The sequence below is a fragment of the Scyliorhinus torazame genome, chromosome 7 (assembly GCF_047496885.1).
Source record: "Scyliorhinus torazame isolate Kashiwa2021f chromosome 7, sScyTor2.1, whole genome shotgun sequence".
Lineage (NCBI taxonomy): Eukaryota > Metazoa > Chordata > Chondrichthyes > Carcharhiniformes > Scyliorhinidae > Scyliorhinus > Scyliorhinus torazame.
This window is the reverse complement of record NC_092713.1, coordinates 186,787,210-186,813,634: the sequence shown is the minus strand read 5'-3', so window position 1 is coordinate 186,813,634 and position 26,425 is coordinate 186,787,210. Positions and strand designations below refer to the sequence as shown.

The following is a 26,425-nucleotide window of genomic DNA, read 5'->3' as shown; positions in this document are numbered from 1 at the left end:
CCAATGACATCACGGCTTCACAGTCCCACATGGCCCCTAATGCATACTACCACAAGCTGTATTGTGAATTATTTTACTTTTCTAGTTTTGTTATCTTGATTGTTCAAATCCCGTGGAATTTTGTGGCATTATTCCAAAAGCAGGTCTCTTTAATCTCAACCTTTACTTCAAATGAAACGTTACTGGCCCCTAACTGCAACACGACCAAGGATTCTAACAAGCTGTAGTGGTGCAGATAGTTCTGGAGCTCAAGTCTTCAGTACTATTGCTGGAATATTGTCAGGGCCCACAGCCTTTGTAGTATCCAGTGTCTTCAGCCGTTTTGTGATATCACATGGAGGGAATCAAATTGGCTGAAAATTGGCATTTGTGATGCTGGGGTCCTCCAAAGTAGGCTGTGATAGATCATTCACTCGGCACTTCAGACATAAGATTGTTGCAAAAACTTCAGCCTGGTCTTTTGCACTAATGTGCTGGGCTCCCCTATCATTGAGGGCGGTGATATTTGTGGAGCCTTCTCCTCCTGTTAGTTGCTTAATTGTACACCACCATTTGCAACTGGATATGGCAGAGCTTAAATCTGATCAATTGGTTGTGGAATCACTTAGCTCTGTCTATTGCATGTTGCTTCTGCTGTTTGGCATGGAATTAGTCCTGTACTGCAGCTTTACAATGTTTACACCTCATTTAGGTTTATTTGGTGCTTGTCCTGGTATGGTCTCCTGTACGCTTGATTGAACTATGGTTGGTGCCCCAGTTTGAAGGTAATGTGGGGGCTCTGCCAGGTGATGATGTTACAGATTGTGGATGCATACAATTTAGCTGCTGCTTATAACCCACAGCACCTCATGGATGCCCAGTTTTGAGCCACTAGATTAGTTCAAAATCTATCCCATTTAGCACCATGATAGTGCCACATAAGACAATCGAAGATATCCTCAATGTTAAGATGGGACTTTGTCTCCACAAGAATTGTTCTGTAGGCACTCCTACCCTGTTTGAGTTCAATAGGGGTCAAAGGGAAAATCACCAAATGGTTGGACCTATTGTGATTGTTGGAATCCATGGTTAGAGCCCCACACAGCCAATCAACTCTTTTGGAGGGTGGGGAAGAGGAGAATAGAACAGAGAATGTAAACTCAGAGCATCATATACACATACTTCTTTAACTGACCCTCAGTTCAAACACTTGAAATATCAGAATGGAGGGGGCTAACAAGATTCACCATTTCATTAAAAATGTTGGGCGGGATTCTCCGACCCCCCACCGGGTCGGAGAATCGCCGGGGGCTGGCGTGAACCCCGCCCCCGCCGGTTGTCGAATTCTCCGGCACCGGATATTCGGCGGGGGTGGGAATCGCGCCGGTTGGCGGGCCCCCCCCCCGGCGATTCTCCGGCCCGCGATGGGCCGAAGTCTCGCTGCTGGAATGCCTGCCCCGCTGGCGAGATTCAAACCACCTCTCTTACTGGCGGGACAAGGCGGTGTGGGCGGGCTCCGGGGTCCTGGAGGGGGCGCGGGGCGATCTGGCCCTGGGGGGTGCCCCAACGTTGACCTGGCCCGCGATCGGGGCCCACCGATCCGCGGGCGGGCCTGTGCCGTGGCGGCACTCTTTTCCTTCCACCTTCGCCATGGTCTCCACTATGGCGGAGGCGGAAGAGACCCCCTCCACTGCGCATGCGCGGGGATGCCGTGAGCGGCCGCTGACGCTCCCGCGCATGCGCCGCACGGCAAAATCATTTCCGTGCCAGCTGGCGGGGCAACAAAGGCCTTTCCCGCCAGCTGGCGGGGCGGAAATCAGTCCGGCGCGAGCCTAGGCCCTCAAGGTGAGGGGTCAGCCCCTCAAGATGCGGAGAATTCCGCACCTTTGGGGCTGCGCGATGCCGGACTGATTTGCACCGATTCTGGTGCCGGTCGGCGGACATCGCGCCGATTGCGTAGAATCCCGCCCGTTGTCTTTATGCAGTAGTCCTGGCATAAATGAGGGAGCTCAGCAGGGTAGAAAAAGGATAATTTTTTTTTAAAGGAATTTTTTAAAATTAAAGACAGGAAGTGAGGCAATGAAACGTTGGGAGGAAATTGCAGAGAACACTGACTTGAGTGATTGGAGAACCGAGACACGGACTAATTGGAGGACTGAGACATTGGGGGTGGGATTCTCCGACCCCCTGCCGGGTCGGAGAATCGCCGGGGGCTGGCGTGAATCCCGCCCCCGCCGTGTCCCGAATTCTCCGGCACCAGAGATTCGGCGGGGGCGGGAATTGCACCGCACCGATTGGCGGGCCCACCCCCGCCGATTCTCTGGACCGCGATGGACCGAAGTCCAGCTGCTGGAATGCCTGTCCCGCCAGCGTGGATTAAACCACCTTTTGAACGGCGGGACAAGGCAGCGCGGGCAGGCTCCGGGGTCCTGGGGGGGCGTGGGGCGATCTGGCCTCGGGGGGTGCCCTGGCCCGCGATCGGGGCCCACCCATCCGCGGGCGGGCCTGTGCCGTGGGGGCACTCTTTTTCTTCCGCCTTCACCATGGTCTTCACTATGGCAGAGGCGGAAGAGACCCCATCCCCTGCGCATGCGCGGGGATGATGTCAGCAGCCGCTGACGCTCCCGCGCATGCGTGGACTTGCGTCGCCCGGCATGGACCTTTGGGCCCTGGCTGGCGTGGCGCCAAAGGCCTTTCCCGCCAGCCGGTGGAGCGCAAAACACTCCGGCGTGGGCCTAGCCCCTCAAGGTGAGAGCTTGGCCCCTAAAGGTGCGGAGACGTCCGCACCTTTGGGGCGGCCCGACGGCGGAGTGGTTCCCGCCACTCCATTACGCCGGAACCCCCCCGCCCCGCCGGGTAGGGGAGAATCCCGCCCCGGGTCTTAAATTGAAGGACAGACACGGTTGACTGTGATTGGAGGACAGACACGGGGACTGTGAGAGGAGGGCTGTGACACGGGGGCTGTGAGAGGGCTGAGATAAGGGGACTATGATTGGAGGACAGAGACACGGGGACTGTGATTGGAGGACTGAGACACAGGGACTGTGAGAGGAGGGCTGTGACACGGGGACTGTGAGAGGAGGGCTGAGACACGGGGACTGTGAGAGGAGGGCTGGGACATGGGGACTATGATTGGAGGACTGAGACACGGGGACTGTGATTGGAGGACTGAGACACGGGGACTGTGATTGGAGGACTGAGACACGGGGACTGTGATTGGAGGACTGAGACACAGGGACTGTGATTGGAGGACTGAGACACGGGGACTGTGATTGGAGGACTGAGACACAGGGACTGTGATTGGAGGACTGAGACACGGGGACTGTGATTGGAGGACTGAGACACAGGGACTGTGAGAGGAGGGCTGAGCCACAGGGACTATGATTGGAGGACTGAGACACGGGGTCTGATTGGAGGAGGGAAACACGAGGACGAAGTGATTTGTGTGATAGTGAAGCAGAGAATAAGGCAGTGTCCCTGAGTGAAGCTGTCAGTCTCACATTGGTTATTTAAAATCAAAAATAGGACAAATTCCATGAAGGTCACCTAACAGATATATTTTAAGTGTTGTTCACTTGTTAGAAAGTGAACAAATGACTGTACATTTCATACTAACGAACAAATCATTCTGTCATCTAATGTCTTGACTAAACTTTGAGGTAGAAGCAGAAACATGACAGAATTTTGTAAACATTCAATTGAAGAATGTGAAGGGCAGCTGCGCTCGCGAACAACAAGAAACAAATCCACTGTTGAAAGAATATCAGGGGAATAAATGTCCAATTTAGAAAACAAAAACATTGACATGCCTCCTTATGCTGTTGATGGAATTTCCACTTTTGGATTATGGTCAGGCAGACAAACACTGCAGATGAACTGCAAAACCTGTTAGGCTGATAGCAAATTCACCCCTTGGTCAGAATCTAAAATAATCCAAACTGCACTGGCTCTAGTGTAGCAATGAGTGTATCCTGCATTTTTACACCAGCTCATGCTCAGATCAGACATTAAACTGGTATCCCTCCTGCCTGTTTGAGGGCTGGACACAGAGAAATCCTATGGCACTGTTGAAAGAATAAAGAGTTTGTTGATACGCTGGGCCACATAAATAACATTCACTGTTCATTCATCTTATTGTTATGTTTTAATGGATCTTGCTGCTGCAAAATAGCTGCCTCGTTTCACATGCAAATAACTAATGATGTAAACATGTTTCACTACACAAGATTTTCTTCCAAATTACATCTCAGAAATGTTCGGGTGGGCGATTAATCAGTTTAAACTAAAACAAATTTAGATGTCGACTACATCCCAAAAAAAACATCCCATGCTTTCTCTGTCCCATCACCGACAGGTACTCTGCCAGAGATTTCACCTGTCCCATCACGGACAGATACTGTTCCAGAGCTTGCCCTGTCTCATCGCTGACAGGTACTGTCCCAGAGAGTTCGCCCCTTCCCATCACCGACAGATACTGTCCCAGAGAGTTTGCCCCTTCCCATCACCGACAGGTACTGTGCCAGAGAGTTCACCCTGTCTCATCACCAACAGGTACTGTCCCAGAGAGTTTGCCCTGTCCCATCACCGACTGGTACTGACCCAGGGAGTTCACCCTGTCCCATCACCGACAGACATTAACCTTTCGCAACAGTGTCTGAAACATTATGCCAATTAAAAGCAAAATACTGTGGATGCTGGAAATCTGAAATGAAAACAGAATATGCAGGTCTGGCAACATCTGTGGTGAGAGAAACAGTTAACATTTCCAGTCCATCAGACTCTTCCACAGAAGGGTCTAAACAGGCAAAGTTACTGCGACAACCAGGTCCAAACAAGTATCTCATTATTCCCGTACCAGCCTCTCCGAACAGGCGCCCGAATGTGGCGACTAGGGGCTTTTCACAGTAACTTCATTTGAAGCCTACTTGTGACAATAGGTGATTTTCATTTCATTTCATTTTTCATGAAGGTGCTGTCTTGAGAAGGAATAGAAGCGCTTTCCTCAAGTACGGCAACTGTTTGTGATGCAACCACCAGAAGAAACATGCAACAGTGCTAAAACATCTTAAGAATATACGGACCAAATGCAACAAGAGGATAATACCTCAATATACGAAGAACATCAAATTCAAGCAACAAATACTAAAGAAAATGAAGAACCTTTGCAAGTTCAGCAGACACTGAGAAAGCCTAAAAGGTTAAGGTGCAAGCCAGAAAGACTGAACTTGTGACAGACTGTAAAAAATTCAAAACATGTAAATAGTGATGCATATCATGATAAAATGTAAAAAAATAATTTAATGTATGTAAATAATGTTATTTTTCAATGGAAAGGTGATGTGATAAATGCATAAAGCAAGTCTGTACATAATCGACCACTCAGTTGCAGTGCAAACCCACCACATGACCCCGTGGCTGGGGTGTTGGGAGTAGGTTGTGCTGGAGGATAGCTGTATTTTGTAGTAGCTCTACAATAGTTAATTGCGTTGGTAGTTTATTATTTTATTTATCCTAGTTATCTTATCATGCAGTTGTTTCATAATAAATTATTTAAACTAGATGTTCTGTAGTTCATCATTCACTTCAGTCAGTCTACAGAACATGACATAACCCATGGCATATAATTTCCCCATCCAGCCCCTACAATCTCACACACCGTTGATACAAATCTATGCCCCTCTAACCACCCATGGCCCTCATACCGTCCATGACAACTTCTGCCACTCTATCCTTCTGCAGTGGCCCTTTATGGTCCTTATGCCAACTTAGTGGAAAATCATGCCAACCCAGGCCCCTGACTCACCACCCTTTGCCCTTACACCTACCATGCAACTCATCCGGTGACCACCATGGGCAGATCTCAGGACCTGTGCTGAGATTAAATAAAGCTCTTGGGTGTCAATTGATGAATTTACTATTTAAAAAAACACTTTGATAAAAACCCATTTAACATGTTTACCTTCCTTTACTCACTTATAAAAACACGCATTGTAGTTCATAGTCCCACTTTAAAGAGTTATATAACTAGTGAAGCTGTCAGTCAAACACCAGTGTGACAATGAAAGGTGGTTGAAATCAGTCATGCAGCACTAATCCTGTAATGATAGCTCTCAGGTTTATATCAACAAACAGCGTAGACAGTCTTTTCCTAAATATTTGAAGGGCAGGAGTTTTATATGCTCTGACAGCTTTTCAGCTCTTTTGACAGCTCTGTGTTACCATTGCAATAAAGTGGGACAAGTATGTTCAGTATGTTCAGCATGTTCAGCATGAGGAAAGACCATGGGACTTGTTGGGGTTCATAAGGGGGATTCTGAAAAGCGAACAAAAGTGGAGAATACTACAAGGCAGACTGTAGCTCTAACTGGACTAAGGAGACCTGAGGTAAACTCTGCTATGGTAGCAGGTGTGATGAATGAGATATATGAGGGATATGCAGATTTTTGTCGAAGGGGAAGATCACCCAATTTCAACAACTGATGTAGCCAATTCCATAAGTATTTTAAGGGGCATGGTGCTATGCAAACTCTCTTACTGGAGAGAGATTTGGTTTCCCCTCCAGAAAATTCTCCGGTCTCTGACGCCAAAATCGTGTTTGGCAATCGGCCAGAGAATCCCCGTTTTTGCCGAAATTGGGGGAGGCGGAGCTTTTGTGATGCTCCGCCCCCTCCAAAACAGCATACTCTGAGTATGCCGTACGCCGTCGGAACGGCCATAGGACGTTACCTGAGGCCCTTCCTGATGCTCCGCCCCCGATGGGCCGAGTTCCTATTGGCGTGAGACACGGGTCCTATTTTTTTCCGGGAACCCGGCGTGGCGGCTGTGGACTAAGTCCAGCGCCACCACAGTCGGCGGGGGGTGGGGGTGGGGAGCCGATCTGCGGGCAGGGGGCTCTGGTGGGGGGTAGTAAGCCTGGCCAAATGGGGGGCACTATTTGGCAGGGTGGGTTCGCGTGCGGCCGGCGCCATGTGTGCGTATGCGCGGCCATGGACCCGGCAATTCTCCGGCCGTATCCGCAGCTAGAGTTGGGATCTCTACTCTGCGTGCCTGCTAGCCCCCCACCAGACGGAGGATCGGTGGAGGTTTTGCGCCGTTTATCCGGGCGTAAAACGCCACCGTTCCACGCCGGCGTCAGCACCTGGTCTGCCAAACAGAGAATCCATCCCAAGGTATTAGTGAATGGGAAAAGTGGAGATTATATCCCGGTTGCATTGTATGAAGTACAATTGGAGTGTGATTTAGTGTCAGGTCCTGTGGTTGTCGGAGTGGTTAAGAAGTTGCAAGTGGATGGAGTAGACTTACTTTTGGGGAATGATTGGGGCAGCACGGTAGCCTTGTGGATAGCACAATTGCTTCACAGCTCCAGGGTCCCAGGTTCGATTCCGGCTTGGGTCACTGTCTGTGCGGAGTCTGCACATCCTCCCCGTGTGTGCGTGGGTTTCCTCCGGGTGCTCCGGTTTCCTCCCACAGTCCAAAGATGTGCAGGTTAGGTGGATTGGCCATGATAAATTGCCCTTAGTGTCCAAAATTGCCCTTAGTGTTGGGTGGGGTTACTGGGTTATGGGGATAGGGTGGCGGTGTTGACCTTGGGTAGGGTGCTCTTTCCAAGAGCCGGTGCAGACTCGATGGGCCGAATGGCCTCCTTCTGCACTGTAACTTCTATGATAATCTATGATTTGGCAGGAGTGAAGTTTGTAGTTTCGCCCATGATTACAGAGAGTCCGAGGGAAGTATTGCGGATGACTCAACGAATGACTGCCTGCTTTCTCAGCTGGTGAGCCAATGGGCGGCTGGCTTTGGCTCCATGCTCATAAAAGGTCCCCTGCGTCTGGCAGAGCTGGTGCACTGCTTTCCCGCTGGAGAGCAAATCAAAGTCCATTTGTAGCTTTGTCTTCTCTGCCGGTAATCATACGTCGGGGCCGTGGAGTACCACTGATCCACCTCCAGTTTGGAGTCGACCAGCTGTTGTTGCCTTGCTGCCCTCTGCTTCCTATCTTTGAGCGCCATGTACGCAATAATCTCCCCGTTTATCACTGCCTTTAGTGCCTCTCAGAATGTGGCGGGTGAGACTTCCCCATTCTGGTTGCTGGTAAGGTACCCATCGACGGCTCATGATATCCATTCACAGAACACCTTATCGGTTAGGAGGGCCGTGTTCAGCCTCCATGGGGGGGGGTTGTGCCCGGCCTGTCTCCAGCCTCACATCCACGTAGTATGGAGCGTGGTTGGAGATTCTGATTGCGGAGTACTCGCTCTCGCTTTTCCTGGAAGCATTACTTTCCCTACTACAAAGAATGTGATCCTAGAAAAGACCCTGTGGGCCTGGGAGAAGAAGGAGAACTCCTTTTCCCTTGGGTGCATGAACCTCCTGGGATCTGCTGCCCTCACCTGCTCCATGAAGGTGTTCAACTCTCTCGCCATGCTTGATGGTTTCCCCGATTTGGGGTTGGATCTGTCCGTCCGTGGGTCCAGTGCACGGTTAATGTCCCCCCGTAATTAGTCGGTGGGAATCAATGTTGGGGATTTCTGCCATAGGTTTCTTTTTTTTTTAGAAATATTTTTATTCAAGGTTTTTTACATATATGCACAAAAATATCAGAAGACCAAAACATCAACATGAACAAAAAGCACAAATCCCCAATCTCCCTCGATACCAACACCCACTGCACCCCATCTTTCTAATTTTAGCAACCTTATCCCCCCCCACCCCACCTCTCAATCTTCCTTGAAGAAATCAATGAATGGTTTCCACCTCCGGGTGAACCCCCTCACCCCTCCTCCGATCCCCGCAAAGCGAACTTGACCTTTTCCAACTGCAGGAATTCTGCCAGCTCACTCACCCAAACCCTGCCAACGCAACAAGATCCATCTCTGGGCTACCAGGGAGGCAAGGGCCAATACGTCGGCCGCTTTCCCCACCTGGACTCTCGGATCTTCCGACACACCGATTATCGCCACCTCCGCTTGGGGCTACCACCACACCCAGAATCTCGGACATAACATCTGAGAACCCTGCCAGAACCACCTCAATTTTTGACATGCCCAAAACATGTGGACATGATTCACAGGCTCCCTGCACACTGCCCACACCTATCCTCCACCCCCACAAAGAACCGACACAACCTCGCCACTATCATGTGGGACCTATGCACCACCTTAAACTGGATAAGGCTCAGCCTCGCACATGATGAGGATGTGTTCACTGTCCACAAGGTCCCTTTCCATGTCTTTCCACCTCACCTCCCAATTCCTCCTCCCATTTGCGCTTAATCTCCTCCACCCGGGTGCCCTCCCTCTTCATTAATTCCTTGTAGATATCCGCCACCTCTCCTCCCCTATATCATCCTCTGACAACAACTTGTCCTGCAACACTGGAGGTGGCAGCCTATAGGTACCTTTTGGCAATTCATACAATTCCTCCAACTCCTCCAATCCCGCAAATTTGCCCCCTATGAACAAATCCCTAAAGTACTCCATCCCCACCTGATGCCACCCCTGGAACCTCGCATCCAACCCGGCTGGCACAAATCTGTGGTTGTCATATATCGGTGCCCACAACGACATGCCCTCCAGCCCAAAATGCTGCCCACACTGACTCCACACCCGTAACGCCAAAACCACAACTGGGCTCATGGATTACCTGACCAGAGAGAACGGAAGAGGCGCCAACAACAGTGCACTCAAACTCGTCTCCCTACATGAAGTCGTTTCTATCCACCCCATACTGATCCCTCCTCCATCGCCGATTTCCTCACCATTGCAATGTTCACCGGCAAATAATAATTTATCAAATTCGGCAACGCCACCAGTCGTGCCAAGTAAAATTTCCAAGTAAAACCACATGGATTCCTAGATACCGAAAACACGCCTCCATCACCCAGAACGGCAACTCCCCTAACCTCCTCTTCTGCCCTCTAGCATTAATTGTGAACACCTTGCTCTTCCCCATGTTCAATTTGTACCCCGAAAGCCACTCGAATTCCCTCAAAATCTCCATAATCCTTTCAATGCTGCTCAGTGGGTCCGAAATGCATAAGAAACTCTATGCTTGCACCTCCTCCATCGCTCAATCCCTTTCCAGCTCCTCAACGCCCTACGAACCATTGCCAATGGCTCTATCGCCAAGGCGAATAGCAACGGGAAGAGCGGGCCTTGTCCCATGATGTAACCCTAAGTACCCTGAACTCGTCCTGCTCATCCGAACGCTCACCTCCGGCACCATGTACAACAGCCAAACCCACTCCACAAACCCCTGACCAAACCCGAATTGGCCCTATACCTCCAACAAATACGCCCACGCCACCTGGTCAAAGGCCTTCTCCACGTCCATTGCCACTCCTACCTCTACCTGCTGCCCCTCCAAGGGCATCATAATTACATTAAGCAGCCTGCACACATTCACCAAAAGCAGTCTTCCCTTCACAAATCCCGTCTGGTCCTCCCTATCACATCCGGCACACAGCCCTCTATTCGCGGATGCCAGGACTTTCGCCAACAACTTACATCAAGCAGCGATATTGGGCGGTACGAACCACACTGTTCCGGGCCCTTACCTTTCTTCAAGATCAGGGAGATGGAAGCCTGCGACAATGTTGGGGGGAGCTTCCCCCTATCCCTCACCTCATTGTACGTCCTCACTAGTAGCGGCCCCAGCTCCGCACCAAACTTCTTATAAAGTTCTACTGGGAACCCATTCGGCCCTCGGGGTCTTCCCCGCCTGCATCGCACCCATGCGTCCATAACCTCCCTCAACCCAATTTGGGGCCCCCAGCCCCTGCACCCTCTCCCCCTCCACCTTAGGGAACTCTAACCCATCCAGGAACCATCTCATCCCCTCCTTCCCGGCCAGAGGCTCTGACTCGTACAGCCTCTTATAGAAGGCGTGAAATACCTCATTCGTCTCCTCAGGATCCGTCACCACCTTACTCCTCTCATCCCTCACCCTATCAATCTCCCTCGCCACTGCCTGCTTCCTCAACTGGTGGGCCAGCATCCTACTCGCCTTTTCCCCATACTCATTCACTGCCCCTCTGCAACTGCTCCACCGCCTTCCCCGTGGACACTAACCCAAACTCCATCTGGAGCCTCAACCTCTCTTCAACAACCCCTCCTCCGGCACCCCAGAGTACCTCCGATCCACCCTCAGAATCTCCTCTACCAGCTTCGCCCTTTTCTCTCAGTCCACCCTCTCCCTATGTGCCCGGATCTAAATAAATACCTCCCACGGTGTAGCAGCTGTGTCCTCCCTTGTGTCGTTCGACTCCACATAACCCCAAATGGCGGCCCTCACCCGCTCACCCCCCCCTCATCTGCCAATAGTCTCACATCTAGCCTCCATTGCTCCGTTAGGCCTCCCCCTGCAGAACCTGCAAATCCACGCAATACGGCACTTGGTCGGAAACCACGACTGCCGACTCCTCTGAGTCGGCCATCCCCGCGAGCAGCACCTTGTCCATCACAAAAAAGTAGATCCGGGAGTACACCTGGTGCACATGTGAAAATTACGAGAACTCCTTAGTCCTCGGCTTCCCAAACCCCCCCCCCCCCCATGTGTTCCATGAACCCCCCTCAATTCCCTTGCCACCGCCGATACCCTTGATGACTTAGGACTCGACCTGCCCAAACTTGGATCTAACACCGTGTTGAAATCATCCCGCACAACAAGCCTATGTGTGTCCAAGTCCGAGATCATTCCTAACACCCGCCTCATCAAGTCCACATTGTTCCAATTTGGGGCATAAACATTCACCAGGACCATCGGCATCCCTTCCAGCTTCCCACTGACCTCCCCGGATCGGCCACATCGCTCCCCATCTCAAAAGCCACTCTGCTATTAACCAACACCGCCAGTCCCTCGTCTTTCTGTCTAACACCGAGTGGAACACCTGCCCCATCCACCCCTTCCTCAGCCTCGTCTGATCCCCCAACTTCAGGTGTGCCTCCTGCATGAACACAACGTCCACCATCAAGCTCCTCAGTTGCATGAAAACACACGACCGTTTAACCGGCCCATTCAACCCTGGGACCAGCCTGCCCCCCTCCCCTGTGGAACAGCCATACATCTTTTTAAGCCAGCGCCTGGCCGCGTCAGGCCCACCCCCAGATGGCTGCTGCCATCTCTCCCTTCTCAACTGCGCCACACCAACCACACCCACGTCAGCAACCAAACAAAGAACGAACCCTCCCCCCTCCCCTACGCCTTTCTCCTGATAACCCTTCACTCCTGTTAACTAGCCCGCCGAGCTAGCATGGTGGCTCAATGCCTCTGACTTCCCCTCATCTTCCCAGTCCACCCTTCCAACCACCAACAAAGAGAAGCAAAAGGCACACTCACCATCACCGCTCCCCCGTCATAACCTGCCCAACCCACCCACCCAAAATGCTCCACAATTCACACAGAAATCCTCTCCAAAGTTCATTGTCCTCACACTCCTCCTTGGGCAGCACGGTAGCGCAGTGGTTAGCTTCACAGCTCCAGGATACCAGGTTCGATTCCCGGCTTGGGTCACTGTCTGTGCGGAGTCTGCACGTTCTCCCCGTGTGTGCGTGGGTTTCCTCCGGGTGCTCCGGTTTCCTCCCACAGTCCAAAGATGTGCAGGTTAGGTGGATTGGCCATTCTAAATTGCCCTTAGGTTAGGTGGGGTTACTGGTTTACGGGAATAGGGTGAGGTGTGGGCTTAAGTGGGCTGCTCTTTCCAAGAGTTGGTGCAGACTCGATGGGCCGAATGGCTTCCTTTTGCACTGTAAATTCTATGTTTCTATGTATCTCATGTCCCTCATAAAGTCCATCGCCTCCTCTGGCGAGTCAAAATAAAATTCCTGTTTTTGAAGCGTCACCCACAAGCAGGCAGGGTACAAGACCCTGAACTTCACCCCTTCTTGAAGAGGGCGGCCTTTATCCGATTATACGAGGCCTTCTGCTTGGCCAGCTTTGCACCCAGGTCTTGGTAAATCCGCAGCTCATTCCCTTCCCAGGTGCATTTCTTGGTCTGCCTCGCCCACTTCAAGATCTTCTCTTTATCCAGGATCCGATGCAGCCTCACCACCATCGCCTTTGGTGTTGCCCTCACCTGCGGCGTTTTCCTCAGTGCCCTGTGCACCCGATCCACCTCGCAGAGCCGGTCAAAGGCCCCCTCCCCATTACCTCTCCAACATGCATGCCAAAAACCTGGTGGCCCCTGCACTTTCGATGCCTTCAGGGTTCCCAACAATCCTCAGATTCTGCCTCGAAATCCTCCAGTTTCTCTCTCAGCCTTTTCTGGTTGCTCATCACCATCCCCCATCTCCACCTCCAGCGAGGTCAGATGATCCTCAAGCTCTGCCACCAACTCCTCAACGTTCTGGATCGCCAGGCCCTGAGCCTCCTGCCTCTGCTCCACCCGCTCGATTGCCGCCCTCAGTGGCTCATCCACCTTGGACAAATCCTCCAAGGCCTCTTTCCTCTGCTGCTGGAATTTGTCATTTAAAAACTCCACCAGCTGCTACACTGACCACTGGGAGGGCAGTGCTGCCCCTTTATCCTCCGCCATCTTCACCTGTGTCACATCACTAAAACTTCCCTGCTCCAACAGCTCTCTCTTTCTCGTGGCACTTCTCGTTTGCTGATCTATACACCAATTTCACCTTCCCTGGGCACTCATATACCTTTACTCCCAAACACCACAACATTCGGGTGGGGAAGGACCAAAAAAGATTAACCTTGAGCGGAGCCACCAAATGTATGACCACTCATTCCATGGCTGCCACCGGAAGTACTCTGCCATGGTTTTCTTTATGAATTCTGCATTGTCTCAGTTGGGAGGGTACAGGTTTATGAGGACCACTGGTGCCCCTTCCAGGACATCATTAGCCATGACACACCGTCCCCCTGGGTCTGTAATCACCTTCGTCATCGTGAACTCTGTCCTCTTATTGGGCGGTATGGCCACCCCTCAGCGGGTGGACTGAGAGGAAAGGGCGAAGCTGGTAGAGGAGATTCTCATTGCACGATTGGTAAGCCTGTCCCACCCAGCTCTTTCTTACCCTCAGTCGGTCCTTCTCCTTCAGGTCCGTCATTTGGAGAAAAATAGCATCGGCCCTCAGACCTTTCAGGTGGGCGAAGACTCCGGATCTATACACTGGGCCGTTAAGTCCCGTGATGTTCCAGGTGACAATCCTGTTGGGGTGTTCCTGTGTCGTCCCCCTCTTGAGGGGTCAACCATATTTATCTTGTGAATGCGCCCCTGCAATCCATGGCTTTCCTTTGTTTGGGGGCCATCAAAGACAGCAGAAACAAGAGCACCAAGAACGGCCATCCTAGATGGCCCCAAACACAGAGAAACCCTGCAGTTGTCACCATACTCATCATGTGGCTGTGCCCCTGCATTCCAAGGTTTCCCATTGTCCAGGGGCATTCCAAGATGGTCGTCATTGCCATATTCACCATGTGGATGCACCCCTGCACTGCAGGGTTTCTCTGTGTTTGGGGGCCATCTCGGCTGGACGTTCTTGGTGCTCTTGTTTCTGCTGTCGACGTGTGTGACCTGGTGTAGCCGGCATTCTCTCGACTCTCTACCCCCCCCCCCCCCCTCAATTCCTTTCCTGGGCCTGTATACCCCACCCTTGTGGGCCTCCACCCTCCCCCCCCGGATGCCGTCTCTCTCCCCCCACCCCCTCCTCCGCCATCTCCCCTCCCTTCTTTCCCTCATCTAGAGTTTCCTCCCCTCCTTCTGTCAGGCACTCTCTCCGTTGGGAGCTGGGCCGAGGACTCCCTTTCGCCCATACTTCCTTTCTAGCTTGTTGCTCGTTAGTATGGTGGCCCTGCCCCAGGGAACGATCTTTACCTTCCCCCACCCATCGTGTTCTTTACCCCCCTCCCTCTCCGCCCCCGTTTCTGCACCTTACCGCTCTCACCCCCTCCTTCCTGGGATTATCCTGACTGACTGAAACCGAGGTCATTCTATCCCGCGCACTTGTCCTTTTTTAAAAGTTTGTGTTCAGTGGTGCTGCTGCCTTCCCAGCCTGTGCCTATGTACAAATTTGTCTGCTTCAGCCAGTGCAGTGAAGTAATATTCCAAATCACACCTTGGACGGGATTCTCCGGTCCGCCAGCCTCTTTCGTCGATACAGCGTGCCCCTATCGGCGGCAGGATTCTCCGTTCCCACAGCCGTCCAATGTGGTTTCCCATTATGGTTACCACATGCTGTTGAGAAACCCGCAGGCGTGGGTGCACTGCTGGCGGACCGGAGGATCCCACCAGCGGAGAATTCCACTGCTTGTTTTTGTAAAGGTATAGAGGCCTTGGCTGTGTTGAATTCAGCCCGGCGCTTGGCCAGGTCTGCACCAGTGTCTTGGTACACACTGATTGAGTGTCCCTCCCACTTACAGGACTGTGTGCCCTGCCCAATTCAGGATCTTCTCCCTGTCCTGGTACTGGTGCATCTTTGTGATGATGGCCCGTGGCTGCTCTCCCATTTTAGGCCTCGGCTGAAGTGACCTGTGAGCTCTGTTTACCTCTGAAAATTAGGGGAAGTTCTCCCCCCTGGCCAGCTTACCCAGCATCTGGGCCATGTACCCCGTAGGGTTCCTGCCCTCAATACTCTTCGGAGGCCCACAATGTGACGGTTTTGGCGGCGCGATCGATTCTCCTGATCCTCTAAGCGTTCCTTGGGTCGCCACCAACCTTATCATCTCTGTCTCCAATGAGGCAATCCAGTCGCTCTGATTGGTTGCCGCTTTCTCCAGGTCCTTGATCGTTGCTTCCTGCACCTCCAGTCGTCGTTCTGTCTTTTCCAGTGCCACCTTGAAGAGGGCCAGGGCATCCACAGCCGCTGCCTTCACCGTTGCATCATCTCCAGTTTGATAGCGTCTCTGTGCTTTTGGAGCTTTTGTGCCAGGAGTTCCATCCACATCCTTATCGGCTGGTAGTCCAGGGTGGGCGATCCGGCATGTTCGCCTGCGACCGGCTCCCTCTCACTCCGCATGTTTGTCGTCATCCCTGTCTTCCTTTCCAGACTCTTGCTGATCCTGCCGTCTCTTCGGCTCTTGGAATTATTTGCGGCCGTGTCTTAGTAGCTGTGGTAAGCTTGGAGGAGGAAGTGTCTTTTTTTGCAGGTTTAGTGGCCTATTTCTGGGCTAAAAGTTCCAAGTTCCAAATTTCCAGGAGGAGAGCCACCTTTCCTGCACCTGCTCAACACACCCCGTCACCGAACGTCCCCTGACTGCAGCTCTAACTAGAACGAGGAGACCAGAGGTAAACACTGCTGTGACAGCAGGGTGGTGAATGATGTAGATGGGAGCTATACAGGGCTTTTGTCTAAGGAGAAGATCACCCCATTTTCATCAACTGATGTAGCCAAACCCATGCTACGCAAACTCTCTTACTGGAGAGGAATTTGTTTTTCCCTCCAGAGAGTACAATGAAAGCCATGGTGTGAGTGATTGGGATAAGTGGAGATTATAGAAATATAGAATCCCTACAGTGCAGAAGGATGCCATTCGGCCCATCAATTCTGCACCAGCCCTTGGAAAGAGCACCGTACTTCAGCCCCGCCTCCACCTCATTCCCGTAACCAAGTAACCCCACCCAACCTTTTGGACACTAATCCACCTAAGCTGCACATCTCTGGACTGTGGGAGAAAACCAGAGCACCCAGAGGAAACCCATGCAGACACAAGGAGAACGTGCAAACTCCACACAGCCAGTCACCCGAGGCCGGAATTGAACTCGGGTCCCTGAAGCTGTGAGGCAGCAGTGCTAACCATTGTGCCACCGTGCCGCCTAATTCCATGAGAGATTATATCCCAGTTCCATTGTATAAAGTACAATTGGAGTGTGATTTATTGTCACGTCCTGTAGTTGTCCATGTGGTTAAGAAGTTACCAGTAGATGGGGAATGATCTAGCAGGAGTGAAGGTTGCAGCTTCACACATGATTACTCAGAGCCTTGAGGTAAGATAAGGAGACAGAAAAGTTGCAGGAACAGTTTGCAGGTATTTTTCTGTCATGTATGGTGATCAGGGCAATGGCTAAACAAAGTTCACCACAATAGCTGTAATTGTAGAATAGCCAAAACTATCCTTGAGGGTGAGGCCAAGTTTGAAGAAGTGTTTAGTAGGACTTAATTAATTGAGGCCCAAGAGGCAGACCCAGAGTTACATAAATTAGCACAATTAACTCTCACACAAATTGAGGCTGAAGGGGTTCTAGAGTATTAAGTTAAGAACGGAGTTCTGATGAGGATGTGGAGACATCCTCATAGATCTGCTGAGGAGAAGTGAACGGTTGTTCATTTGATAGTGGTACTTCCCAAATATCATCGGGAAATAGTGCAGATAGCACATTACATGCCAATGGTGGGACAAGTGGGAATTAGGAAAACACAGGCATCAGTCAACAGGCATTTTACATGGTCAAGACTGCATAAGGATGGGGTGCAGTTCTGTATAACCTGTCATACCTGCCAGGTAATAGGTAAACTACAACATGGGATTAACCCCGCACCTTTGATACCCATTCCAATGTTTGAAGAACCATTTAGTGGGGTATTGATAGATTGTGCAGGACCATTGCCTAAATTAAAGGCAGGAATCAATACATTTTTACGGTCATGGATATGACCACCCAATTTTCAGAATCTATACCTTTGAGAACAATTACAGCTAAGGTAGTAGTGGAAACGCTGACACAGTTTTTTTTACATGCTGTGGCCTACCTAGCCTTGGAAATACAATCTGACCAGGGTTCTAATTTTATGTCTCACATTATCCAGGACACAATCGTAGTTTAGGTATCAAGCAACTAAAGTCAAATGAATATCACCCACAAACTCAGGGAACTTTGGAGATATCTCATCAGACTCTCAAAACCATGATTAGGGCCTATTGCCATGAATGCCCAAGAGATTGGGACAAGGGATTGGCTTTTTTACTATTTGCCACCAGGGAATCTCCGAATGTATCTTCTGGGTTTAATCCGTTTGAATAGGTCTATGGGCATGAGGTACAGGGTCCATTAAAGTTGATGAAAGAGAAGTTTCTAAAACAAAAAGACGAATCCTCAATGTTGGATTATGTCCACATTTCTGAAAGACTCACAGGAGCTTGTCAGGCAGCCCAAGAACATTTAAAAGTTTCGGGAGCAAGAATGAAAATGTGGGCAGACAAACATGCCAGGTCCAGAACATTCCAAGCTGGAGATGAGGTACTGGTATTATTGCCATTGCAGAATGGACATCTGAAAGCGAAAATAAGCGGCCCCTATAAGGTAGTTAGGAGGGTGAGTAATGTGACTTACCTAATAAATACTTCAGAGCAGAGGAAGAAGGGCTGATTGTGAAACATAAATATGTTGAAAAAATACCACCATAGGGAATAAAATAGGAACGAACAACTGCATCAGGTTAGTGGAAAAGGACAGAGATAGTAAGAGTGAGGTGGGAGAAGAGTGCACTACATTAACTGAACATGATGTTGATGTATGTGACTACAACCCGATAAAACAACATCCATAGCGACAGAACACACAGAAACTAGCTCAGACAGAAGCAGAGATGCAATACAGGTTGTGTATATTGCGGAAACAAGCAAATATGGTATGGTCCGCAGATTGCCAAACAGTGTTTGTGAAATTGAGGGCCATATTGGTAAGCGAACCAGTGTTGGTTGCCACGTAATTTTCCAAACCCATTAAAAATGGTCACAGTTGCAGGATGTTTCTGAGAGAGCTCGGCTGAAATTAGACCTTGAGCGAGGAAGGAACTCTCTCGCTCTCTCTCTGCTGAACTAAAAGATTGCTTTATTATTCTAAAACCAATGAGTGCCTGGCACATCTTTATTACATATTTGAAATGATCTTGAATCTACAAAGGAAGTAGACAGCCTTGCCAGATAAAACTTTCTGAAGTTCAGAAGGAAGAAGCAGTGAAGCGAAAGCTTGAACTCCTGAAAGACTAACTGAAAACCATCTAGTGTTGGGCTATCTAAGGTAATGGGGGTAGAGCTAAAGCCGGACCTAATGGTGGCAATTTCTGGGGTATCAGAAGTGCCGGAGCTTCTGGAGGTGAAGGGCCTTCATCTCTCTAATTGCCTGGTGAAAGATTCTATTAAGTGGAGGTCAAATGCGCCCCCGGGGGTGGCGGCTTGGCTAGGGGATTTATGTGACTTTCTCTGGTTGGAGAAGATAAAGTTCGAATTGAGGGGGTCAGAGGAGGGGTTCGTGTTCCGGTGGGGGTTGTTCATGATGCTATTTGAGGAATTGTTCATCGGGGGGTGGGGGGGGGGGGGGGGATAAAAAAAGAAATCCATCCTAGTGCATTTAAAACATATATTTTTATTCAACATTTTCAATTTTATACGTAACAATAAAACCATAACAAGCAACTCAAAACCGTCCCCCCCAGCATCCCCCTCAATTAAAAGACCCCCAGCAAAAGAACACCGCACCCAACTCCCTCCTCCCACTGCCTCTCTCCCCCCTCCTTAGCAACTAACGGTGATCAGCTCTTTAAAGTACACAATAAATGGCTGTCATCTCCGGTAGAACCTCTCAATTGCCCACTTCATGGTGCACTTGACCTTCTTGAGATATAAAAACTCCACAAGGTCCCCCAATTATACAGAGGCACTGGGCAGAGATGCTGACCCCCACCCCAGCAGCACCCACCTTCAAGCAATCAACGAGGTGAAGGCTAGCGCATCAGCTCCCGCCTCTGCCTGCAGCTCTGACACCCACAATATGGCCCACAAGGGACAGGGCTTCAGTTCAATTTACAGAATCACTGTCATGGTGCTAAAGAAGGAGACCCAGAACCTCACGAGTTTAGAACATAACCAGAACATGTGCACATGGTTAGCTGGGCCCCTCCCATATCACTCACACTTATCCTCCACTCCCGCAAACAATCTACTCATCCTGGACCTACTCCAATGAGCCCTATGCACTACCTTCAACTGTATCAACCGTAATGTCGCTCATGAAGATGTGGCTTTCACCCTCCACAGAGCTTTGCACCACACCTCATTCTCCAATTCCAACACCAACTCTTCCTCCCATTTGGCCTTGACCCCCTCCACTGATACTACGTCCTCCCCCATAACCCTTCCATTAATCCCCGAGGTACTCCCCTTCTCCATGCCTGCAAGTGACAAAATCCTCTCCAGCAACGAGGATGGGAGCACCACAAGGAATATCGGAAATATCTTTTTCACAAAACTGCGAACCTGTAGATACCTAAATGTATCCAACTGCAAAAGCCTAAATTAGGGCAGCACGGTAGCATGGTGGTTAGCACAATTGCTTCACAGCTCCAGGGTCCCAGGTTCGATTCCCGGCTTGGGTCACTGTCTGTGCGGAGTCTGCACATCCTCCCCGTGTGTGCGTGGGTTTCCTCCGGGTGCTCCGGTTTCTTCCCACAGTCCAAGGATGTGCAGGTTAGGTGGATTGGCCATGATAAATTGCCCTTAGTGTCCAAAATTGCCCTTAGTGTTGGGTGGAGGTACTGGGTTATGGGGATCGGGTGGAGGTGTGGGCTTGGGTAGGGTGCTCTTTCAAAGAGCCGGTGCAGACCCGATGGGCCGAATGGCCTCCTTCTGCACTGTAAAATCTATGATTTACTCTGACAACTCCTCCCAGCTCGCAAAACGCTCTTCCAAAACCAAATCCTTCATCCCTTCCACTCCCTTCTCCTCCCATCCCCTAAACCTGATGTCCAACCTCAAGTCGGCGATGCCCCCACACCGATCCACCGCAGCGTAATTTACCTGCGGCTACGGCCGCAGAATGGGCGGGTCCGTGGCCCCACATGCGCAGAGCGGCGGCTGCGCCGTACAGCGTGGTGCCGGCCGTGCGCAGACCCGGCTGCCAAAAACTGTCCCCTGTAATCCCCCTCGCCATCTCTGGACCAACCCCCACCAGCCCCCGTCGAAGCCCGTCCTGCCAGCGGAACGGCTCCCCCTGACAGTGGTGGCCCTGGATACAGTCCACAGCCGCCATGCGAGGTCCCCGAATGGCGTGAGCACACGCAAGCGACGCCGTCGGGGACCCATCGGCGGCGGAGTATCGGGGAGGGCCTCAGGTGACGTCCTGAGGCCGTCCATACGGTGTACTCTTTGAGTATGCCATTTTTGAGGGGGCGGAGCATCACAAAGACGGCGCCGCCCCCGATTCCACCATAAACCTGGATTCCCGGCCTATCGCCGAACGCGATTTTGGCGTCGGCGATCGGAGAATCCCCATGGTTTGCACGAATCAGCTTCAATACCGCCCTAATTTAAAGTGCTGCCAAAATTGTCTCTATATCTTCAGTGTGGAGACCACCACAAGGTTCGCTGAATATTTTCCAGAAGGAAACAACAGAGAGGCAATCATTAATGCTGTCGACCCCGATCCCCTTCGCACCCACACAGCATCAGGATCCCCACACCATCCCAGCTCCTTCTCTGGATTCAACGCCCAGTAATAATATATCAAGTTTGGCAACACCAAGACCACTGACTGCCGGTCCCTCTGAAGGACCGTCTGCTGAATCCTAGCTACTTTACCCACCCAAATAAAAGGTGGCCTCAATCTCTCAACTCCCCCAAGAAAGGATTTAAAAAAAAAAATTTAGAGTACCCAACATGTTTTTTTTTCCAATAAAGGAGCAATTTAGCGTCGCCAATCCATCTACCCTGCACATCTTTGGGTTGTGGGGGTGAGACCACGCAGACAGGAAGAGAATGTGCAAACGCCACACGGACAGTGACCCGGGGTTCTGGAGTGGGGTCACTGGAATACCTACCACCTACCTCCAAAGTCTTATCCACCAGCCTTTGCTGTTCCTACCTTGCCTCCCTATCCACCAGTGTCTGATGTAAGATTATCTCCCCTCTCGCCACTGCCTTCAAGGCCTCCCACAGCACCAAAGGTGATACCTCTCCATTTTTGTTCAACCCCACATACTCAATCACCCTTGCCATCTTCACACAAAATCCCAAATCCGGCAACAAACCTACATCCAAACTCCATGCCGGTTGCTGAACCAACCCCCTCTCCAAGACCACATCTACCAGTTGCGGAGCATGATCCAAAATAACTATGGGTGGCACGGTAGCTCAGTGGTTAGTACTGCTTCTTCACAGCGCCAGGCACCCGGGTTCGATTCCCGACTTGGATCATTGTCTGTGTGGAGTGTGCACGTTCTCCCTGTGTCTGCGTGGATTTCCTCCGGGTGCTCCGGTTTCCACCCACAAGTCCCGAAAGACATGCTTGCCAGGTGTATTGGACATTCTGAATTCTCCCTCAGTGTACCCGAACAGGCGCGGAATGTGGCGACTAGGGAATTTTCAAAGTGACTTCATTGCCGGGTTAATGTAAGCCTACTCGTGACACTAATAAAGATTATTATTATTTTTCTGCATTCCTCACCCCTGGCAGCCGAGACCCCCCATCAAGAAAAGGTCAATACACGAACACATGTTATGCACCAGAGAAAAAAAAGGAGAATTCCATGCCCGCAGGGTGCAAAAACCACCATGGATCCGCACCACCCATCTCCTTCATAAATACCATCAGTACCTTTGCTACTCCTGAAGGGGCCAACGGTTTTGGCTTAGACCAGTCCAACTTAGGGTTCAGAACACAATTCAAATCTCCACCCAAAATCAACTGGTGTGCGTCCAAGACTTGTATGTCAGCCAACATCCTCTTCATGAACGCTACATCATCCTAATTTGGAGCGTACACACTCGCTGAAACCACCGACTTACCTTCCAACCTCCCTTGTAACTATGACATACCTACCACTCTGGTCCGCCACCACCTTCCACATCTGAAACCAAACTCTTTTATTAATTAGTATTGCCACCCCGGGCCCTTCTATCAAAGCCCATGTGGAACACCGGACTCACCCAACCCTTACAGAGCCTAATCTGGTTCCTCACTCGTGAGTGGGTCTCCTGCAATAGCACCACACAAGCCCTCAAACTCTTCAAATGAGAGAAAACGCTCCCACACTTCACTGGGCCCCCAAACCCCGCACATTCCATGCAACCAATCGAATTGGGGTCTCTCACCCCCGTACCCTCCCCCTCAGGTCAGCCATTTCCATCGCGAGGGACTATCCCTCCATCTTCCATATTCCTGAAATCAGAGCCCACCCAAGATGGTGCTCAGCCCCACCCAACGGATGGGACAAAGAATAACTCCCAGTCACCGTCAGCAATCTTCCTCTCCCTCCTCCCCTATCCCAGAAATCCCCCAGCAACTGCCTCTTGAACCAACATCTCTGTCCACCATCCCCTTCCCTCCACATTTCACACCTTCTAGGCTCATCTAAACCTGCCTAAACAGGTCCAGCAAGCCACAGCCCCTCCCCCATCTCACTCCTGTTCACCAGCCAACCTCAACCTGCTAGCAAGGTAGCCCCCCCTGCTATCCCCCCCCGCCCCCTCCCCTCCCCACTGCCAGAGCCCACTTCACATAAGTAAACAACAAAAGAAAGAAACCAAAACCCAAGCCACCAAACCCAGAGTCGAAACTCCCCCACCCCCACCATCAATCCTGAAATTACCAAACCTCCCTCCCCTTACCCCCAGCCATATACACCCTCAAAACCAAAAACAACAACCCAGAAAGACAAAAAACCCACACAAATTGCAATTAACAACAACTCTATACAAAAGAGGGGAAGGGGAAAAAAGAGAACTTCAACAAAGCATACAACTTTACAACGTTCCCATACAAACCCATCCCAACTACCAGCAAAGTCCCATTCAAACTGTCTCAGTTCAGTCCAAGTAAGTCCTTGAGCTTACTAAAAGCTTTTGCTTCCTCTGCCATCTCGAAGAAATGGTCTTGGAAATTATGTGTGACTCTCAGCCTTGCAGTGTACACTACACCAAAATGCACGCCAGTTATAAGACTTCACCCTGTTAAAGGCCGCACGCCTCCTGGCTAATTCTGTCACGACATCCTGGTATATACGAATACTGCTGCCCTCCCACCGCACCTCCTGGTTCTCCTCGGCCCACTTTAGGACCCTCTCCTTCGTCCGATAGCTGTGAAAACACACTATCACCGCTCGTGGTGGCTAATTCGTCCGTGGCTTCGCCTGGAGGGCCCTATGGGGAGAGCCTGATCCTCCTCCTCTATCAATTTTGTAAACACCAACATAAAATACTCAGTCGGCCTCAGGCCCTCCACCCCCTCAGGCAATCCCACGGTCCTGAAGTTCTGCCACCTCAACCTATTCTCCAGATTTTTGACCTTAACCCTCAGGCCCTTGTTTATGTCCTCCATCCTCTGCAGTTCGGCATCCAGTGAGGCCAACTAGTCACCATGTCGCTACAGCGTCTCCTCCACACCTACAGTACCTCACCTTGATCACGCACTGTCTCCGAGGTCTTCCCCAATGCCTCCTTTATCGAGACCAGTGCGTCCTCCACCAATCTTTTGAGAGTCTCCATTATCTCCCACCTTTGCCTTTCAAAATGCTTGCTGAGCTGCCTTTCGAACTCGACAGCCATCACCTCCATCAGCTTATCCATTGTAATAGGCGTGGTCCCACCTGAGGAGCTTGCCTCTGCAGTCTTCGATCCCATCGGACTCCGCACCTTGCTCAGCTCCTCAGGAGGGCTACCGCTCACACCTTTCTTCTCAATATTCTTTCTTGCATTTTTTGACACCTCTTGCAAAAGACTCTCAACTGAGTCGAAACTGGTCACCAATTACCCCCGGGAACCGGGTGAAAAGTGTCAAAAATCAAGGACTCTAGCGGGAGCTAACTTACGTATGACCTCCTTCTACATGTCACCACCAGAAGGATATTGATCTTTTATATTTTTCACTTTATCATCAATCTTTCTTCCCTCGCCATCAACCTTTCCCTCTATGTTCCGTTTGTGTTTGTGTGTATGTTTGTGGGGGGTGGGTTGGGTAAAGGGACATTAGGTAATTAGTTACATTTTTGTCGGTTTAATTATATTGCTGTTAAAGAAGGTTCTTTGTGTTACATTTCCAAACCTGGTGACTGCAGTTTATTGGGCTCAGCCAAGGACCTTGGGTATTTTAAAATAAAATCTAATTTCACTTGTTTTATGACTCTGGATCAAGTGGGTTTAGAAGTGACCCAGCACTAGCCCAGGGGGTCGTGAAAAATACGTTGAGAACGGCAGAGCAAGCTCAAAGGACTGAATGGCCCTAAGTCCTATATTCCGATTATTCACTACTGAGATTGGTATTACATCAATGGTACAATAAAAGTAGAAAAATTATACAACCGAAGTGGACAATCAATTAGAACACTAAAATTTGTAACAGCCCCCCAAAAGCAGCTGTTTTTCGTGTTAGTAACAGACACCAAAACAGATCCCGTGGATCCTTAAATGCTACAAAAACATCAAGTTCTCCAGGAATGACATCAGGGATCCCCACACCCAGAGGTTACATCAACTAGTATTCAAGCAGTGTTATCAAATCTCATATCAGGATCAGTTCAACAGTTTGTGGGATTTGCCCCTACAATAAAATGCAGGAAAGACGGGTTCAGTGAATGTGGTTTGAAATGTGTGTAAATGTATCAGTGAGTCAGTAACCTGGTAAAATGACAAAGACCCAGCCTCATAGTCCAACAGGACTCGCATTCTCCTGATAGAGGGGTTCAGTGATAGGTTAGTGAACTGGGAATTGTGCCGGGCTTTGGAAGAAAAACCATTAAAACATACACACCAGGATTTGTTATTATTCCCAAGAAGAGACTTTTCTCCCTCCCTCTCTATGCTTCTGCACACAATCCCCATTCCCCAGCTGTCCCCATCCGTCTCCACATCCCAGAAATGAGATCCTGAGGAGAAGCTCTGGGAGCAGAGAACTTGGGGGTAGATTTTAAACCTTTCTGGGTGAGATGAGTAGGGCTGTTTCTGTTCTGTCCAAGTTACTGATTGTAGATCATCAGACAGAATCAATTTCAAGTTTGCTGTCTTTGGATCCAGGCTCAATGACCTTTTCCCTAGAGAGGAGAGAAGAGATTGGTCAGATGGGGTTATTGCACTCAGATCGATGATTGACAGCTACAGTGCAGAAGTACACAAGCCCCTGACACTGCACACATGTTCTCAAAGACACAATACAGGGAATTCACCGACACACAAAATATTCTACAGCTTCACAATTACAGCTCCACAATATAGGCACTGACTGTGCTGGGCATACACAGCTCTGTGTCCTGGGCTTTCTCCCTCCTGTTACTGTCCCATTCTGAGTACATCGCAATTCAGGCAACCATCCGTTTACAACTACTACAACATCTTACATTTATTTACATAAATAGCATCCCATGGCATTTTACAGGAACAACAAAACAAAATCTGATGCGGAGCATATACCATAGAATCCCTACAGTGCAGAAGGAAGCCATTTGGACCATTGAGTCTGCACCAACCCTATGAAAGAGCCCCCTCCCTAGGCCCACTTCATCGCCCTATCCCATA

The 26,425-nt window shown here is 50.4% G+C and overlaps 1 protein-coding gene across 2 annotated transcripts in view; it reads right to left on the bottom strand.

Moving 5' to 3' along the window:
• Nucleotides 1-26,425, bottom strand: part of LOC140426742 (E3 ubiquitin/ISG15 ligase TRIM25-like) — a 200,225-nt gene that overhangs the window by 142,446 nt on the left and 31,354 nt on the right. The window contains exon 6 of one of the 2 annotated variants that reach the window (XM_072511875.1): nt 23,535-25,944. The exons of the other annotated variant lie outside the window; for it this stretch is intronic. Within the exon in view, the coding sequence (XP_072367976.1) occupies nt 25,427-25,944 (518 nt within the window). The 3' untranslated portion in view covers nt 23,535-25,426. Of the gene's footprint in view, nt 1-23,534; nt 25,945-26,425 lie in introns of those variants that run through there. 2 annotated transcript variants of the gene reach the window in all.